This window comes from Alternaria arborescens, assembly GCF_004154835.1.
Source record: "Alternaria arborescens strain FERA 675 chromosome Unknown contig_20, whole genome shotgun sequence".
NCBI classification, from domain to species: domain Eukaryota; kingdom Fungi; phylum Ascomycota; class Dothideomycetes; order Pleosporales; family Pleosporaceae; genus Alternaria; species Alternaria arborescens.
Genome location: NW_021167875.1, coordinates 85,784 through 104,384, shown reverse-complemented (window position 1 = coordinate 104,384; position 18,601 = coordinate 85,784). Strand labels below are relative to the sequence as shown.

At 49.4% G+C, this 18,601-nt stretch overlaps 6 protein-coding genes across 6 annotated transcripts; 4 read left to right on the top strand and 2 right to left on the bottom strand.

The window, feature by feature from the left end:
• Window positions 1-1,999: 1,999 nt before the first annotated feature.
• AA0111_g8171 (hypothetical protein) lies at window positions 2,000-7,086 on the top strand (the record flags this gene model as incomplete). Its single annotated transcript, XM_028654589.1, has 9 exons — window positions 2,000-2,626; window positions 2,674-3,873; window positions 3,925-3,948; window positions 3,997-4,189; window positions 4,239-4,628; window positions 4,678-5,262; window positions 5,315-5,429; window positions 5,484-5,747; window positions 5,799-7,086. The coding sequence occupies 9 exons, from the start codon at window positions 2,000-2,002 to the stop codon at window positions 7,084-7,086; spliced, it is 4,686 nt and encodes a 1,561-aa protein (XP_028504073.1).
• A 2,990-nt stretch (window positions 7,087-10,076) lies between these two features.
• On the bottom strand, window positions 10,077-10,541 carry AA0111_g8170 (hypothetical protein; the record flags this gene model as incomplete). The annotated part of the gene is made up of 1 exon (XM_028654588.1): window positions 10,077-10,541. The coding sequence occupies one exon, from the start codon at window positions 10,539-10,541 to the stop codon at window positions 10,077-10,079; it is 465 nt and encodes a 154-aa protein (XP_028504072.1).
• Window positions 10,542-11,371: 830 nt separating this feature from the next.
• Window positions 11,372-11,643, top strand: AA0111_g8169 (hypothetical protein; the record flags this gene model as incomplete). The annotated part of the gene is made up of 2 exons (XM_028654586.1): window positions 11,372-11,419; window positions 11,473-11,643. 2 exons carry the CDS (start codon window positions 11,372-11,374, stop codon window positions 11,641-11,643), a joined length of 219 nt encoding a protein of 72 aa, XP_028504168.1.
• A 713-nt stretch (window positions 11,644-12,356) lies between these two features.
• AA0111_g8168 (hypothetical protein) lies at window positions 12,357-13,989 on the bottom strand (the record flags this gene model as incomplete). The annotated part of the gene is made up of 2 exons (XM_028654585.1): window positions 12,357-12,605; window positions 12,655-13,989. 2 exons carry the CDS (start codon window positions 13,987-13,989, stop codon window positions 12,357-12,359), a joined length of 1,584 nt encoding a protein of 527 aa, XP_028504169.1.
• Window positions 13,990-14,463: 474 nt separating this feature from the next.
• Window positions 14,464-14,598, top strand: AA0111_g8167 (hypothetical protein; the record flags this gene model as incomplete). The annotated part of the gene is made up of 1 exon (XM_028654584.1): window positions 14,464-14,598. The coding sequence occupies one exon, from the start codon at window positions 14,464-14,466 to the stop codon at window positions 14,596-14,598; it is 135 nt and encodes a 44-aa protein (XP_028504176.1).
• Window positions 14,599-16,456: 1,858 nt separating this feature from the next.
• On the top strand, window positions 16,457-18,406 carry AA0111_g8166 (hypothetical protein; the record flags this gene model as incomplete). The annotated part of the gene is made up of 1 exon (XM_028654583.1): window positions 16,457-18,406. One exon carries the CDS (start codon window positions 16,457-16,459, stop codon window positions 18,404-18,406), a length of 1,950 nt encoding a protein of 649 aa, XP_028504088.1.
• Window positions 18,407-18,601: the final 195 nt, after the last annotated feature.

Here is an 18,601-nt window from a genome sequence, read left to right as displayed (position 1 = left end):
GTGGCAGGATAAAGTATAGCTCCAGGCGTTGAGTCTGTTAATACATCGTTGACTTACCAAGAACTGGTCATATATAGCCAATTCTGTAGGATTAGCCCAGAAATTAGCTCTTTTCACAGTCGACATCGCTTATGGTCTTTGTTGACGATGGATGTCGATTGTATCAGGTCATCTGCGACGTGACTGCCGAAGGGTACCTAACTGAGTTCAACCTTGGGACAGTATGAAAATCTATTCAACCCAACATATTCCATCTCTGCTTCAAGCAAGCCGTGGGAGAGAGTGCGGCTCGATAGATGGCGATTTCAAAAATCACCGCTGGAAGTGAGAACCGCCTCATGCGGAGGCCATATCGCAAGTCGCAATCACACTCATGTGTACTAGCAAGCGCATTGTAGTATACCATGGGAGCCTGCACTGTTAGAAATAACGTCGGCATAACACAAGCGACTGCGCAACTTCAGTTGCATATTACCACTCGTCAATGAGCTTTCGATATTAGAAGAAACCCGCTCTAGTCAGCTCTTCCCAGGTACTCTCGATGATCAAGGCTGACGCCAATACATCGGTGTCTTCATTGCAACACTACCTAGGTGGCTTGACTACATTAGGTCTAGATACACTATATTGAAGTAGTGATCTCACGCGATGGGCTATTAGACCACACCTTAGCAACATTCACTCTAGGCTTGTCCATCAAAGAGACAGATGCGTACACGATATGCGCATGTGCCCCAAAGTTGCAGCTTCCCATCAGGTACACCTTCGAGCTGCATGGACAATGTCTGCGTCTCGTACCGCTGTTGAGATGCGGCTCTACTGGGCAGCAAGATTACGGCTCAGCATTTTAGCTCTGCCTCAAAGATCGGTTTCCATAGCCCCCTCAGGAAATCGCTTGAAAAGAAGGGGTCGAGTAGCAGACAAGAAAGGGATTGGTTCGCTGGTATCTTGGCAGAGGCAGAGGCGAACTGCCAAGACGGCGATGCCGGGCCATGTGCGTATTGTGTGTGCAGGCCACGTCAGCCCTCGCCCTGGCCTGAGATCTAGCCCGTGTTCCACGCGAGTAAACCAATCGCACGTGTCCTAGCAACGCGAGTGCGCATTTCTACGTATTTCATAGACTTGAAAGATAGGAGGCTGTGCTACTGGCAGGCCTGCTAAGCCGTAATGAACCCATTTCTGGGATGCAGATGCAGTCACCTGCGAATCGAAACATGCGCCGTACGCTTCGCGGGTGATTTACCAGCGCACCAGCGCACCCATAACTGCCTCAGGGGTGTCTAAGCTTTCGGGAAACGAACGTCTACCGCAGTTCAGCAGCGACGTGGTACAGTACTCAGGTCGCGATGGTTGCAGCTACAGCACTTCCCTCAGTCAGAAGGGATTGGCTGTGGAGATTGGTTGAACGGTAAGCCAGGCTTCTGGCCCCGATATCCGTGCGCCGCCATCAGTATCGAAGGCAGTCTACGGCTTAGCAAGATGCTGTCTTTCGATACCTGAAAAACACGGTTATGAGCTTGAAATCAGCACAGGCGATGCCGTGGCCATCGTCTCATTGGACCGACGTAATATTTGCCTTACAAGCTACACGAGATTCTATCGGGGTACACAGCTTCCCCGCGACACGGCCGAGACCTATCTTTGTGCGCTGTGATAAGAGCGCGTGAACGGTACGCGGAAGCTATCACGCGTAATTCATAACGGGTAGGTATCTATCAGTCAATTGCAGCGACTTTGCTCAGTTGATATCTCTTCCAAGCACCCTCGCATCAGCTATCGAAAGAATGCGACTCCTCGTTAGTTGATTATACCTGCATGACTGATTTGAGAAGCTATCTGCGTTTCGGTCAGCGCCAATGGCAGCCACTGCACGTGCGGCGGTAGACCGGTGAGCACACGTGCTGCAGCGTCTTAATGTCTTCGTTAAGCGAAAACAGATTTGAGCAACACATCACCCAACATTGCTCAGCATCCGAAAAATCGATGACAGGTAGCTACCATGAATGGAGCGATTCCGTGCCAAATTGCCAAGGAATACCTAGAAGACAGTGAGGTGCAACCGATCAACGAATGTTCTCCTCCCGGTAGTGCCTCTTTCTATATCCCTGCGCGGAAGATCAAAGCACTATTTGCAGACACCCTCCATAATTTGACGACGGAGTTACTTTTCCTCTGTTCCTGCGCGAAATGCATATTAGACGGCGGATCAGTAGAGTACCGTTCTGAGTGCTTCAGCTGCTTCAACAAGCTTAAGCGGTGGGAACTGCAGGGGGAGTATGCCCTTATCTATGCTTTACTTATCTATGTCCGCCGTCCGGGTCTGATTCAAAAGTTCCAGAAGTATGAGATAAAGCTGGAAGGGACGAAGTATCTCTGCGATGCCGACTTCGATAAGCTCCGTCGCGAGGGGATTTCGGATCTGGGGTTGGCACAAAGAAAGATATTGCAATACCAGTACAGCTTTCTCGTACGAAAACTTCGACCCGCATCCGATATCATATCAATCCCGGCGAAAGAACTATTGCCAATCAAGGAGGATATAGAGCTGAAGGGAGAGGGAACGTTTGCAGAAGTCCGATGCTTCGAATTTCAAGACGACGAGTATCGGTCGCGAGACTTTGGAGAAGTACGACCTCTCCAAGACTGACTGTATGTGTTCCCTAACATTTGCAGCATATCACAAGGTTTGCTCGCAAGATATTCAAACATGGCATGCAAAAGTCTGCAGCGAAAGAATGGTACAATCTCCAGAGGCTTTCAAAGGAGGAAGATCACCCGCACCTTATGGTGGCTTTGGGAGCGTACTGGCACGGCAGTTACTTCTTCATCCTCCAGGAAGAAGCGCAGCAATCACTTCACGAATATCTCAAAGAGCCAGGTGACAAATTCCAATCCCAAGAACTCTGGACACAGATACAGGGCATTGCTGAAGGACTGAGCACACTTCACAAGCTTTACAAAGGAACCAAGATAGCCTATCATCAGGATTTAAAACCCGCAAATATCCTAATAGTCAAGAAGAAGCTTAAGATTGCAGATTTTGGCCTACTAGAACTGAAACCGGTATCATTGCCTGGCGATACCGAGATGACCGGCATCCCGAATAATCACGTTACTGGGTTCTACGCTGCCCCTCGCCAAGTCAGATACACCCGAGATTGCGATATATGGTCACTAGGATGCATCATGTCTGAAGTCGCAACTTTTGACATCCACGGTCCAGAAGGAGTCAGCAACTACAAAAATGCTCGCATGGCCGATGGAGCATCGGGCCATGACCCTCCACGCTTTTATCGTGGACAAGACGTGAAGGAGTCGGTGCTCCTTATGCATACTCAGCTCTATGATCATGTTCAATCTGCAGTATCAAATGATGGTAACGCGACAGCCCAGTTCCAGAGAGCCTTCTACAACAAAGAGTTCTTTGGACTCTTAGACGAAATGTTCAAGCGCGATCGTGTTTCCGCTGGTCTACTGGACGTTCCAGATGACGGCATATTGCTCGATGCAGCGCACATCGTCAAAACACTCGAAAAATTACGCAAAGAAGCTTTACCTACAACTGTGCTGGATGATGAGGTCGAACAACTTGACTTGGAACAGTATCTTCAGGACGCAGAGTCGTTGGAATCCTCGATGAAAGCACATCTTATCGGTTTCGGGGAAGTCCTGACCCGGAGGAATCGAGCAAGATTTTCCGCTACGACTTTGACTGCCCTCAAGCAATACATTGTCAACTTGCAGCATATACAGCATGCAGAGCGTCGCCAGCAAGGCCTTGCTCGTCTAGGCCCATTTCTGGAGAGGCTCAGCGAGTTTGGCGACCTTATTGCAATCCTACCTAGTGTTGGGGAAATTATGGGATTCATCTGGGTATGTGGTTTTGTTCCAGCGGAGGAGGGCCAAACTAACTTAGTTTGCTAGGGCCCTATGAGATTCTTGCTTGAGGTATGTTCGACTACTCAAAACAAGGTGCGAGACTGACCCGAGGAACAGACGACAAACTTCTGCACTGATGCTTTTAATGACATCCTCGACATTTATGGACAGATTGGAAGAGCTCAGCCCTCTCTTTCTATGTATAAAGAGTTGTTCCAGACTGAGGCAAGCCTGACTAAGATCTTGATTACGACATATCGTGAAATCATCGAAGTCAATCGATTGCTTGTGATCTACTTTCAACAGCGCCGTAAGACCGCCCCATCTCTTGGCCTTTACTCCATGTTAATAGCGACCAGTCTGGGCGGAGCTTTTCGTTACAACGTGGAAGCGGCATAAGACTAGATTAACAAACATCATATCTTGCATGATATCCCGCTTCAAGCTTGTCAGTAGCCAGGCAATGTTGGGACAATTCGAAACCCTTGTGACTACTTCTTCACGTGAAGAGGCGAGGTTGAACGCTGAAAGAGATAGCGAGGACTTGGGCCGCAGACATGCTGTGTATACATGGATCAAACCAACTGATATGGAAAGTGATCAAGAGTATCTGAGGCGGATTCGCCATGCGTACCCGGGTACTTGCAGCTGGTTACTAAGCGATGAGACCTTCCAAGAGTGGTTCGAACACCGAGAAAACATCCTGACTGGTTCGAACTTATTGTGGTTGAACGGAAAGCCTGGTTCTGGTAAGTCATCGAGGCCATGCATTCCACAATAACTTACGCTATGCTGTAGGAAAGACAGTCCTTGCATCCTTTGTCGTAGAGGAAGCGAGAAAGCTTGTATCAAACCCTACGGTTTTGTTCTTCTATTTCAGGAAAGAGGATAGCGATCGAAACAGCTTTCTTACCATGGCTCGTACTTTGCTTTCACAGATTCTCGAGCAAAACCATTACACACTCGACTACTTTTACAGCAAGTGCTGTAGCAGTGGAGTCCCTGTGCTTATGTCTCGTCTTCTCGTCGAGGAACTTTTGAGTTTTGCTCTACGCAATTGCCAGTCTGCTTACATCGTGCTTGACGGATTGGATGAATGCTGCACAAGAAAAGAAAGAGGAGAGATTGCGAGCTGGTTTCGAGACCTGATTGAGAATGGCCCTCCCGAGGTTCGCAACGGGCTTCATTGTATGTTTATCAGCCAACACGACAGCGCCCGAAAAGACTATCGCGATCTTCCTAGTATCACGGCAGACGACGACAACAATGAAGAAGATATAGAAGCATTCTGCAAGGCACAAGCTGAGAAGTTGGTTACGGATCTACAAATCGCAGAACATAAAGCACATGAGATCGCCGAACACGTTTCTGCAGCAGCTGAAGGTACGTAAATCCTAAACGACAGACTCGCATTACTGACAAAGATGACACCAAGGAGTCTTTCTGTTTGCTCATCTCGTTTGGATCAACCTCTGCGGTCAGAGCTCCATATACAGCTTAGAACGCGAGATGGAGACTTTTTCGACTCACTTGGACACGTTGGACAAGGCGTGAGTGACATGATTGCTGAATGTTTGACCTCGCTGGCTGACTTCCTATTTCAGTTATTCTCGAATTATGCAGACAATTATTGAAAAACCTGTTGCTGCCCAACGGGATGAGGCTCTGGAACTCCTTGGCTGGCTCGTCTATGCAAAACGGTCGTTGAAAATGCACGAAGTACAAACACTGAGATCAGTTGACTTCGAGAAAAGAGCCGTGGAATTCGAACGGAGACGACTTCGAGTTCACGTCAAAGACCTTTGTGAATCGCTGGTTGATGTTCGCGAAGATGGGAGTATCGAGTTGGTTCACACAACGGCAAAAACGTACGTGATCTTTGGTAAGAACACATGAGAGTGATACTGAGACGCTAGCAGGTACCTAGCTAATAGTGATCTTCTCAACGACATCACTGGGGAGCTCCCGATTGCAACGCTCTGCATCGACTACTTGAACTTGCCGTCGTTCCAGAGACCTTCAGAAGAGCAGATGCTGGCCGGAGAATATGGTTTCATGGAATACTCCGTGCTGTATTGGCTTCGCCACTTGGAGGCAGGTATGAGCTCAACTCATCCTGACCAGGACAACATCTGCATGAGCCTTACGGAATCTCTTGAGGTGCTGGTTGAGCAATACTGGAATGAGCCAAGTGCCAGCGTTGCTTCCAGCTCGAGATCAGCGTCTAAACGGACTCGGGATGTGCTGCAGCAATTTAGTCACCGCGAAAGCTTTCCAAAGCTTCAACTGGCACTCGTCTTGACTGATAAAGAACTAAAGCACTTTGGGGACGTGCGCCCGGAAGAATCTGCTCTCAGAATCTTGGGCGTTGTGAAAGCCGTTCGTCGCTGTATTGAGACGTATATTGTTCACAGCTCAAATCTAGACGTGGCTAGAGCTTTGAGAGACATGTACGGCAGTAACCTGTTCAAGTGCCCAAGATTCAGCTGCAGGTACTTTACGGACGGATTTACAACACTTGAGGAGCGCGAGAGACATTTCCAACGACATGTGCTCCCAGCTCGTTGCACTGATGAACATTGTAGAGGCTCTCAGATCGGGTTTGCGACACAGGCACAACTGAAGCGACACCTCAGAGAGAATCACCCGGACATGACTGAACCTCACCACAACTTTCCAACAGATGAGGAAATCGTCGAAAGCATGCGAGAAGTTTCACCAGAACCCGAAGTCGTAATCGAGGACGAACCCCAGCTCGTTCCGGAAGTGCAACAACCAGTGGAAGTCCCTGACATACCAGTCACTCCAACGCCGGAGCAGGCAGAGCCCCAGCCAACACAGCAAAGAGAGGTGGCTAAGCGCCTCAAAACTAAGCGAGAATATCGATGTGCGCATTGCGACAAGACTTTCACCAAGAAGTGGAATTGGGAGTCACATCTTAGAACTCACGGCGACAATCAAAAATTGCAATGCCCCAATTGCTACCGAACGTGCGCCAGGCAGGGTGACCTCGCTCGCCATATGAGACTTCACGACCCTGATAGCGCAGTCAAATGCGGTGGCGTACTTCCAAACGGCCGAAGATGGGGATGCGGAATCAATTTTGCAAGACTCGATGTACTTCGCACCCATCACAAGTCCAAAAAGGGCAGGAGATGCGTTGCAGAAAGGGACAGCGAAGAGCAATCCACAGCTTCGAGTGCATGATTTGGTTCACAGATCAAGCAGAAGCACATCGCAAGGCAATGTAAGGAGATTTCATTAAGCTTAAGCACTCGCCCCATGTCTCGAAGGTCAACATGAGTCTAGCAAATCATGATTGCATTTTTCTTTTAGAAAGACTAGTCGTTTGATCAGAGCTTCGATAGTATTCTAAGGCGGCTCGCCCATCGTTGCTGACCATAATTCCCGCAGCAAGAGCAGTAGGAACGTGTGAGTGATTTGCTGATGCTGGTGGTTTGCACGAAAGCGGTAGCACAACGCGTTGATCAAGTTGGTTATCCTGCAGTACCATGCTTAAAAAAGAAACCAACAAGGCAGACTCGGCTGCTTTTGGTGTTGCTAAGCGGTTGTAAAAGTGAGGCGTACCAGTGGCGGCGCTAGGCTTTCCCACAAGCGCCCGAGCTAGCGCTGGCTGCGTGCACGAGCTTAGTTCGACCACGAGCTTACTTCGACCAATGATTGTCCCTTGGTTTATGCGACTGCCCTTTTTCAACCCGTTCTAGAGTCCTTGTAAGTTCCTCAGCTATATCTTGCTTATTTTTGGGTCATTTCGTCACGACATTTGCTAAGCCGTAATCTTCGCTGCACCCTTCAGAAGCCGTTCAGCATGATGGTAGTCCTCATTCCCCTAAGGTTCTGTTGTTCATGTATAAGCCAGACATCGGTAGAGCAGCGCATGCCATGTGACTAGCCGCCGCAGGCTTCCTTCCATATATGGGTCCCTCACGACTGTCAGGGTCACCTAATCATGAGCGTAGCTTATATACAGATTCATTTCCGATGCTCTCACAGTGCAGCTTTTGCAAATCATCATATTAGAAGTGTGGCAGTGAGATCGATATGAAACGGAAATAAGTTGTTGCAATCGTCCTATCACCGAATCTGTGTGAGTCGCTCTTGGAAGCCTGATGGTACCAAACCTGACAAGAGCCATAGACATGCCGACAAGAAAACCAACGCGACTGCGGCAATCATACGAGCAGAGGACATGCGTCAGAGCAGTTCAGGTGTGTCGGCTCTATTATTGCGCAAGATCGCTCAGTCGCGCAGCCCAAGAACATGAGATTTCATGGTAGATACGCTCTCTCGCAACCCTGGATTCGTACTATACTTTGTACGTCGCTTCATAGACAGAAGGGAGGCAGATCATGGCTCAGCACTGAAGGTGGGGTCGGCTGCAACAACTCAACGGTCGATCTTTGAGGAAGCGAGGGTCGCCTGGAGAAGGGGCAGTCTATTGGCTTCCATGAGACCGGGACGTGCTGTGCATGCAGTAGTGGGCCCCAATGGTAAACGCCATCTCTAGGCATCAGCTGTGCGCCATGTCAGCACGGAAGGAACCCGTCCAATCACTCAACTTCTAGCGACCCGGGTGCTGTTCTTCACAGAAATTCTCTCATTTGTTTCTCATTTGTCTGTTATTTGTAATGGGGGCCATAACGCACTGCTAAGCCGTGATTTTGGCCTCGCCGCATTTATTCTACCTAGGTACAGATAGCGCGCGCATTGCACGTGATCTCAAGACAGTCCGATCCTCTCATCCGAGCGAAAGCACATTTTGTTTTAAGCCATACTACCGACATCGCGATGTTGCATTCTCTACCAGTGGAGGCGCTGAGCTTTCTACTTTTTCTATTTTTGGATGGATGTGTCGCAGCGCCCTTTCCCTAGCTAGACGCGGGAGACGGCCGGAAGCCCACCACTAGCAGAACGTACGGGTATGAAGCTTGCCAATCAAAGGCTGGCCTTTTACTCGGGGATGCTTTCTTCACTCTTTTGATCCGACGGTGGTTGATTGTGGCTTGGTTTCGTGGCCTCCTGCTAAGCCGTAATTCCAGCCGCATCTATGAAACGTGGGTCTAGCGGATCAGAGCACTCGCAAGCGTGCCAATCAAGGACTGGCCTTTTTCTCAAGCGGCATGTTTACTCCCTTTTCTTCTAAGCTACCCGTACGATGCTGTGCAGACCATCGACCTGCTAAACTGTCACTGCTCCGTCAAAGTGGGTTCAGCCGGCAGGATTCTTTCCAGACATGCCAACCAGAGGCTGATCTTCTACCAGAGCGAGCTACGATAGCTTCTTCAACGAATTGTTCTCATCCAGAACGTGGCGGGCATCTCCGGTAAGCGGTGTGTCAAAGACAGGATTCTTGCCAGGCTTGCCAATCAAGAGCTTGTATCTCTCTCGAGGGCGCTTTTCTGCAACTCGCTTTGCTCGCGAGCGTTCGCAGGAGGGTGTCATGCACAGGTCTTTGCTGAGCCGTGATCTCAGTCCCAGGCTTCCGAAACGGGATCCGCTACCAAAATGCTTTCTCACTTGAGAGGTACAGCCGACCCGCAACGCGCCCATGTTGAAAATGTGCTGACAGAAGTGAAGTCCACCACATTTCTAACACTCCTTGATCATTGTGGGCCACACCATTCTGCATTCCCTTCCATGTTACAGCCATTTATTCTGGATGTTTTGCAGAACGAGGTCGTTAGACGTAATGCGCTGCAAGTATACACCCACGATGCGACGTGGTGCAATAACAGATCTTCGATACGATATACCCAATGACGGATTGAACAGGTGCGCGAGTGTTGATCTTGTCAATCATCAAAACCCCGTGCTCAAGGCACGCTCTTCTGCCATTCTTCAGCAATGTGATAGCCACACTATCTGACTAGCTCGCTGACTACAAGGCATTGACCATAAATTCCAGTCTCTGTCACTCAGCGCATTTTCCTTTTCACGCATTGCCTCCCTCACTGGATTGACGTGTAAGTCCGCTGGCATAGAGTTATATGAATGTGTCGCAGCGTGCATTGCGTGGTGCGTCATCTACCTGCGCAAGGCAACATAGTGATCCATGATAGAACCTTTCTGCGACATGGAGATGAAAAAACAGCAGGTACCCAATGTCATCTTCCTGCAATAGGCTCTACTAGATCATCATACCACGGCACCATAACTGCCATACTTTCGCATCGGGTTCAAACGAGATCCAATTTGTCTATATCCTTCCCATCTCCGTCATCGACTTTGGCCTGCTGTTGCTGAGATTCTTCCAACTGCGCTATCGCTTTCCTCTTCTGCTCCTCACTCATGGGTTGTGGCAGCAAACTGGCGTTGGGGTGCCACAGCTCCTCCTCTGTCGCCTTGGATCCATCAACATCCTCGAGCTCTGGTGTGAGCGCACGGTATTCTGGTGGAACGCGGTCCAAGAACGCTTTCACCAGTCGCGGACTCAAATCTACTGCATCAAGAACCACACGATCGGCAGAAAGGGTCCGCAAAACACCGTCTTTCCCGAGCGATATGATGCTAAGAGGGTCTTTGTTGAACTTTGCAAGGATTGCGGTTACCTCTTGCTGATCAGGATGATTGCGATCGTAGGTATGGGGCGTGTTCGAAGGCGCCTCCGAAGAAGTTGGCTCTGATGAAGTGTTTTTGGTCATCGCTTATTTGTCTCGAGCATTCGGTATAGTCTTGAAGGTGGGTGAACGAATATTCATCGCTCAGCGTCCAAGGCAGGTTGTAGGTGAGCGTGCTAAAACTGGTTTCCGGTTACGTGCACACCTGATACATCATACGTGCTACCCGTGACTACTCTAGTATGCTGACAACCGGCAGTTCGATCAACGATCCTTCCCGGCTTGTCACTTCCTGGCTTGCATACCTCGGCCCGGACCGAAAGACGGCCATATTTGGGGCTTAGTTCTTCTCATCGAGACGGCGAATCTCGTCGAGGGCTATGACAATAGTGAGGCAGAAGTATCGAACTATCCGTTATTCACTGGACAAAACAGTAGTATAGCGTAAAGCAGAAGAACGAAAGCATTGCGATTCGAAGTACACCTAGTTACAACATGCCAAGGTGCTCTCAGTAGAACGCCCGACAGGAGCCAAGACATGACTGGTAGTATGACATGAGATAAAGGATTCGTTCAACAAGGCCAAGGAAATCTTTCCATCTACTTGAAAGTTCCTCGGGTCTTAACACGATATGTTGAGTAAGGCACCCAAAGCATCAATAAAACCAGTGAGGGGAACGTCCTGGAGTGGTAATTGCCAATGTTGACTTAGTCAATCATCTGCTTTTCAGTCTGAGATGTAGCGCCTTAGTGTCCTGAGTTGATTGTAGTTGAAGCGAGGTTTGGAGACATTGTTAGGAGAAGACTCAAGCATAAAAGCTAGATGGAAGGGCTTGTTCGAAGCAGAAATCCTCACCAGCTGAGAAACGACAGTGATTCAATTGTTGCACCCTCTACGATTTGAGACATACAAGATGTTGGGCAAAAGCTATCTGGCGTTGGCCGTTGCTATTCTCCCTACTGTATGTTGGAGTCCATTCACAGCAACACTATGTATGCTAACATGATAACGAAGATTGGAGCCACCGCAATTAACCGATCACGACCTCCTACCGAAAATCGTTACTTCGAGGGACCGTTTCCTGAGGTCGTGAAAGATCTAAAGACAGACGCTACAGGAGCACTTAGCGTCGGACCGGACGGTGTCTTGCGTAGTTTCGCGGGCAACCTCGAAGTCATTGATTAACGTCAGCTGGATCCCGAGCAGGTTCGATGGTTCGGCAAGCAACAGCTCAGTGCCTGGTCGAGCGATGCAGAGATACCAGATTCAGTATCTGCCTTGGTACAAGGTACCATTGACGGATGACTTGTCACAGACGAAACAATTCTTTTACACCCCAGCGAGAAGCCGCGAACTGGAAAGAAGTCTTCTTCCACCCATAGTGTGAAGCAAAGTGCAGATGACCTTTTCATCAGTCGATCAGCCCTCTGCGCTGGTACAACTTGCGGGAGTCTCAACGATTGTACCCCGAGGGGTTGCAGTGCCTGCTACTTTCCCAACGGCCCGCCTGACGGTCGTTGCCTGGACCCCAACCCCAACCTTCCACATCGGTAGATTCGTACAATGCTCCAGAGTATGTCGGAGTGGAGATTGAGAGCAATTGTTGAACTTTGGCTCACGTTAAGCAATCATCACTATCGCAATGCATGTATGTACATCCGCTAGGTAGTCAACGTCGCTTCTTCATTACCGTGTGGCAGCCCAAGTCATCGTCCGAAGTCAAACTTTGTTATCCTGGTGCCAACTCTGCCTCTCTTAAAATACGTACAGTATGACGAATCCTAGAAAGATTATGTAGTATAGTGTGCTCGACACACTCCTGGCTGCATCTAACAACTGGAGCATTCTGCATGGCTTCGCAGTTCTTTACTGTAGTGTAAATGTGCGGATATCACTATTCAAGAGGATTTGCGTATGATAAAGATGTCGTTGCGATGACCGCCACCCGTCTTCAACACCAAGGACCATTCCAAAGGGAGCATACGTCTAGCTGGCCCATTCGGCACACGCTGGGCATTTGGATGAACCCATAACCAACCTTCACGTAGAACAATATATGCGCTCATCTCGAACGAGCCGTAGATCTCGAAGGCAAGCTCGAACGGCGGCTCCTCCAGAACGAAGTAAGTTTGGTTGAAGCTTTGATGCTAAACCACCTATAAGTACAGGAATATGGGCCAACGGATCGGCACTTACCGCGTAGAAGTGAACCCTTTCCACTAGCTGTGAATACTGAACATCAACAAGATACTTAACATGATGCCAGCCTATTCTTTGACTTTCCATGTGAGTGTTGCCATGAATTATTCTAAAAGTCGTCTTGGACATCCTCGCGGCATTCGCCACTTCACCTGGACCATCTGGTTCTGGCAGAAACATGCCAAGTCCGCAACATGGCTGGGAGAACTCCGATCCACCTGTAGCCTTTGCAAGCCCGCCTATGAGAGCGACCTGCTCTTCTACGTGAGATGCTCTTGGTCGATCTTTCGCATCCGGCCTCATCATATGCCGGATCAAGCCGACTAAGTGCTCATCTGCTGGTCTTCGGCACATGTTCTCCTCAGTATCGAACCAATGTATAATCCTGTCGAGATTCGCCTGAAACGACTTATCTTCCCTTGCGCGTAGTGTCTGTGTGGTTTCGAGTGAATAGCCCATACACAACGTGATGATCTCGAGGAAGACGCACCCCATCGCGAAGATGTCTGAAGAAGAGCCGCTCGGGTCGTAGCTTGCGACCTCGGGACTGAAGTATTTCGGCGTGCCACGCTCGCCGTTGTCCGTAAGACTCGACGACAAGGTGGAAAAGTCAGTTGCAGAGCCGAAGTCAGTTACCCAAAGGCCATCAGTTGACAGAACTACATTCGATGGTTTCAAGTCCTTGTGTTTGATACCGGAGCCGTGCAAATACGAGACAGCACTCGCTATACAACCGATTGTCTTCTCCAGATATGTGATCGTGCTATTTAATGTTTGCTGACTGTCACTGCCTATAAGACCTAGAGACACGAAAGCGGGCTCTCGGTCGTGATCGTGACCTTTGGAGTAAACTGATACCAGGGTGCCGCTGGCTTCCCAGTTTTCATCTGTTGTGCGTTTCCGCAGCCAATCTGCGTCTTCCAATAGTGTTGCAAGATCGCAAGTAGCGACAGGCCATAGTAGCAGGCCAAGGACCGGCCCACGAGTATATGTTCCTATAAGACGTATAATGTGCGCATGACTGAGCCGTTTGATGATCTCGATTTCTCGACGGTCGCTTTGTCTGATCTTGCGTCGAACATATTTTCGCTTCCATGCTAGTCGAATCCCATTGCTTGCTATTTCCGTTTCGTAAACCCCACCGTGTACTCCATGTCCTAGAAAGCGACCTTCTACCAATGGCACTCTTTCGTCTTTCTCGTAGTCAACATGTGACGTGCCGCGGCCTGACCAATCCACCGGCGCGTCGTTCACCAGTTCGCAGGGCAGCGTTTCCGGAGGTGGGGACGGGTCGGGCTTAAGTTGCTGGGAACTTTGCTGCGAAGAGAACATGGCTTCTGATGACAAGCTTGTTCTAAGTGTGGAAGCTCACGTCAAAATCTCGCTGGTCGCAGTCTCATGCTGCTGGAAGACGGCAGCCACAGGCGTACATTGCCGGGGGGCTGTTGATGTCCAGTGGTCGTTTCTCACACAAAACACACTCTTTCCGATGGCGGTACCGCGGAAAGAGAGAAAGGACGCGTGCTTGAGAGACGATATTCGTGCCAGGTGTCCCCGGGCGAAGCGACCGCGCTCAGCTTGGAGGGGTGCGAGCCAGCGCGTCAAACGTCTCAGCTGTGTACCCCACTTACGTTGACTGCACAATCCAGAGTGCAGCTGAGCGAGCAGACTCGGGTTACGCGGTGAACGCCTTGTTTTAAGAGGGCAGGGCAGTCAAATTGCGACACTGATTCCGTTCGCCGGGTAACTCAGAGATGCAGTCCCTCATGCTGTATTTACTGGAGACGTGGTGTAAGATCTGTCGCAATGATGTTCGAGAGCGAGCAACAAGCGCTGAGCGCGGCACGTACCCCAGAGCTTACCGGATATTTTTTGGAGAAGGAAGGAGCATACTTTGACGCTTTTGCGCAAGGCGACAATGCGGTGAAGCCTTGCGTTTAAAAGCGGGCCCAAGACTGTTTCCAGAAAACGCGCTTGCAAGCTTCGATCGGAATGCGCAGCCTTCAATCCATTCATTATTCCATGCGCATCCATGCAAACTTTGAATGTATACTCAGAGTTATGAGCAAGAGGTTGCCCAGAATGGCATTAGCCCATCCCGCGACAGTTTATTCGTGGCATAGTGGGTAACCATAAGCAATCTGATGCAGAAGCTAAACATCGGCTCCGATGTGGTGCTCAATATCTCATAGGTTATCCAGCATTCTCACAACTCCCTACTAGATTCTTCTATCGTTCGAAATCGAAGGAAGACAGTTGTCAAGATCGATTATGACATTTAGGCCTTCCCACTACGAGCACCTACCGAACAGAACCGAGGAGTTCTTCGAGCCCACCGAGCCGTACAGAAGTCCATCGACTTCGAGCGATGTAGAAAACCTTGGATCACATCGCCATGATACAAGCACCTATTCCCAGCCATATTTGTCTCCCATCTCAAGAGGAGCCAGTTTGCAGGACCATGAATCGTTCGAAGTGCCGCTGAACGGTAAACAAGAGTCCATTTCCCATCAGCATACGCTACTATCGTCTGCTACCCATGACTTCGATGCCTTAAGCTTGAAGGCTGACACCTCTTCCAACTCTCCGCAAAAGCGAAAAGAAGGCTCTTGGGCGGATGTGCTCAACGACTGGTGGTGGTGGGAGCTTGGTAGCGTACTTCTGAGCTGCGCGTGCTTCATCGCCATCGTCATTACGCTCCTTCCAGATCTACCCTTGGTGACAACGGTATTCGGTTGGGTCGCTTTGAGGTGAAAGAGAATTCAGATTTGATGGACCTGACGGAACTTTCGTGGTCAACGCGGTAGAGCATGATCTGCTGGCGAATTGGCTTGCGACAGATTTTCTCACAATGGTCGAACAAGATGCCGTAGGACGGGTGCTATACACACACTCGGATATGTCACAAACTTTCGACAATATCGCAACTTCGATGACGAACAGGATCCGCGAAAATGACAATGCCACGCGAGTATTTGGGATTTCGTATCGCGAAGAGACCTATATCCGAGTGAGCCGGCCTTGGCTCATTATACCTGGCGTAGTGGTGCTTATGAGCATTGTCCTATTGGTAGCCAGTATCGTATTGAGCAGAGGCGACAAGCAAGGGCTATGGAAGAGCACGACTTTAGTGCCTCTTTTCACCCGAATGCGAGGATGGGAACATGAAGGCTTGAGAGTCGAAAGATGGAGTGAGATGAAAAGTCAGGCGAGGGGTATGAGAGGAAGGTTGCAAAGGGGCAGGCAGGGCAGCCTGCACTTTGTTAGGACATGATATGCAGGCACTGGAAGTGTTTCGCCATGCGGATCAGCGGTTGGACTTGTAGAGAGCTGGGCGCCTGACAAGGGTGATAAAGCCTGGTGCTACCCCGCCATGGTGCTGCACGATTACCTCCTACAGCCGATTTGTCCACCACCTTGACAACTATTTTTCCATCATTTTGGACCCTACAAATTGACAATGGCATATTCCGAGTGTACTATGTCATGCGATCTATGTATTGCCCTGCTCGAGATGTTTCAAGGGGTGCGGAAGGAGCATATCGATATCTCGACTTTCCAATCACAAGGCGCACTTCAATGTAGCGAACACACATTGCTAGTTCAGAGATTCGAGGAACACTGCCAGACGCAATCGATGAAGGATTATCGACCTGTCCAGAAAGATATTGTATTTCGCTGCGGACAGAGTCCTGGGGAGGTAACGATGACTCAATCGTTGAAAAAGCGGAGGGAGGTTTGGGAGCTCTTACTCTGCCCGAGTACCGACGGCACAGAAAATTTCGCGAAAGGCGACATCATGGACTCCGACTGGGTCGATCTGACCAAGATCAGGCAATGGAAGTCTGATTGTCTAGCCTCACATGGAAGCAGATGCGACAACCCCATGAAAATCTGGAAGACTACACCAACGTGGCTTGTGGATGTCGAGTTGGAATGTGTAGTTCCCGGAAAAGATCAAGTCAATTTCGTGGCATTGAGTTACACATACGGAGGTCACGTCGGTCTCAAGATGGATGCTGAGCTTAGTACAAGGCTTCGAGAGCCTCATGCTTTCCGCAGCCCAAATATAACATCGCGGATTCCTCCCACGCTCGTCCATGCTATGTTTGTAACGAAACAACTGAACGAACGATATCTGTGGACGGACGCCCTGTGTATAGGTCACGATAACCCTGCGGAAACTGTGCGTCAGCTTACAATGATGGGCTCAATCTATGCCAGTGCTACACTGACCATCGTCGCTACTGATGGAGATGCTAGAGACGGTATACTCGGCCTAAATGGTATATCTAAATCCAGAGAATTGAAACAGCAAGTCTTACCATTTGGGTCGCGCAATATCATCGTTCGCAGCACCGGATTATTTTCTCTTGTCCACGGAAATACCCCATACTTTTTGCGGGGATGGACTTACCAAGAACGCAAGCTAGCGACGAGAAAGCTATTTTTTCTAAACAAGTCAGCACACTGGGAGTGTGAGCACCAACAGTCTCACGAAGATTCCATATTAGGTGCGGAGATAGAAACGTACATCGAGCCACGACTCATGGAAAGCCTTGACGGCTTTCCAGAACTCGGCTCGCTCGGAAACATTATTGGCGACTACAATGAAAAAGATCTTCGGTACCCAGAAGATGCGCTACCAGGGATTGCTGGTATGTTAGCTGTGTTGAGTCGTTCTTTTGAGGGCGGCTTTATTTTCGGGATTCCAGAAATGTTCTTCCATCGAGCGCTTGCATGGACCCCGTTCTGGCGGCATACGGAACTTGAGCTTCGAAAGCTATCTGACAGACCAAGACAAGATCAACTACCAGGAGGCCAATTACCATCGTGGTCATGGGTTGGATGGAAAGGATTAGTGAACCTTGGCGAAGAAGCAAGTAGAATAAACGACAGATGTAGAACTATCGAAGAGACCTATCCTATGGTCGAGTGGTACACTGCTTCGTCGCCTACGTTGAGCGGGTCAAAACGTCGGCGCATCCACTCCAATTGGTACGAACACCGCGAAGAATGGAAAACTGGAGCCATAAAGCTACCCGGTTGGACAGCGGTAGAAATGGAGAGCGAAGAAGGTACATTCAGAGGAGAGCCACGCATCTTCCCAGCCAGATGTGGAGGCCTTGTGTATCGCCATCAAAGTAAGATGCACAACAAAGACGACTGGTACTTTCCGTTTCCGGTCCCAGAAATCTCAAGCGCAACAGAGGCTTCGGTGCCTGAACAAACACCGTACTTGTTCAGTCGAACACAGCGCAGTTTTGTTCTTGGACAAAGGATTGGTTGCGCCAGGGACGACATAGATGATGGCAGGATTAAAATTATCGCTCTCTGTGATTGTTCGAGTGGAAACTCAGTTGGTACACTTCATCTGCATTCTAGAGAGCAGCTGAAACTGTTTCCTTTTGCAAAGATCAAACCTTCATCGGGCCACGACGCCCTTCATGATCTGATCGATGTGAACACGATCATGAAAGAAAAGCGGAATATGGACTTCGTTGTAGACACAACGGATAAAAGTCTGCCCAAGATAGAAATCGTCGCTGTGAGTATGACTCGCGTTAACAGCAAAACTTGGAATCAAGAAGCTCTACGCGCCGAAAAGCCGTTCCGCGTCAACGAGGTAGTCAACGTCCTTTGGATAGAATGGGAAAACAATATCGCCTATCGAAGGGCTGCTGGCTATGTTGGAAAACAGGACTGGCAACAGCTTGAACGTGAAGACGTTGATCTAGTCCTCGGCTAAGGCGGTATTCGCTGTCGTTTGTTTCTCGAAAATCTACTTCCTCCTGCTCTTCTTCACCTCGTGCATCCTTCGTAAACCGTGATGTTTTCTCTGCAAGCAACTGAATCATGACGGCGAAGATGTACTCTCGTCATGACTGCTGATCAGGCAACCGCTGTCAGCGTACGTGCTTACCTGGTCTTCTCACCCCACCAA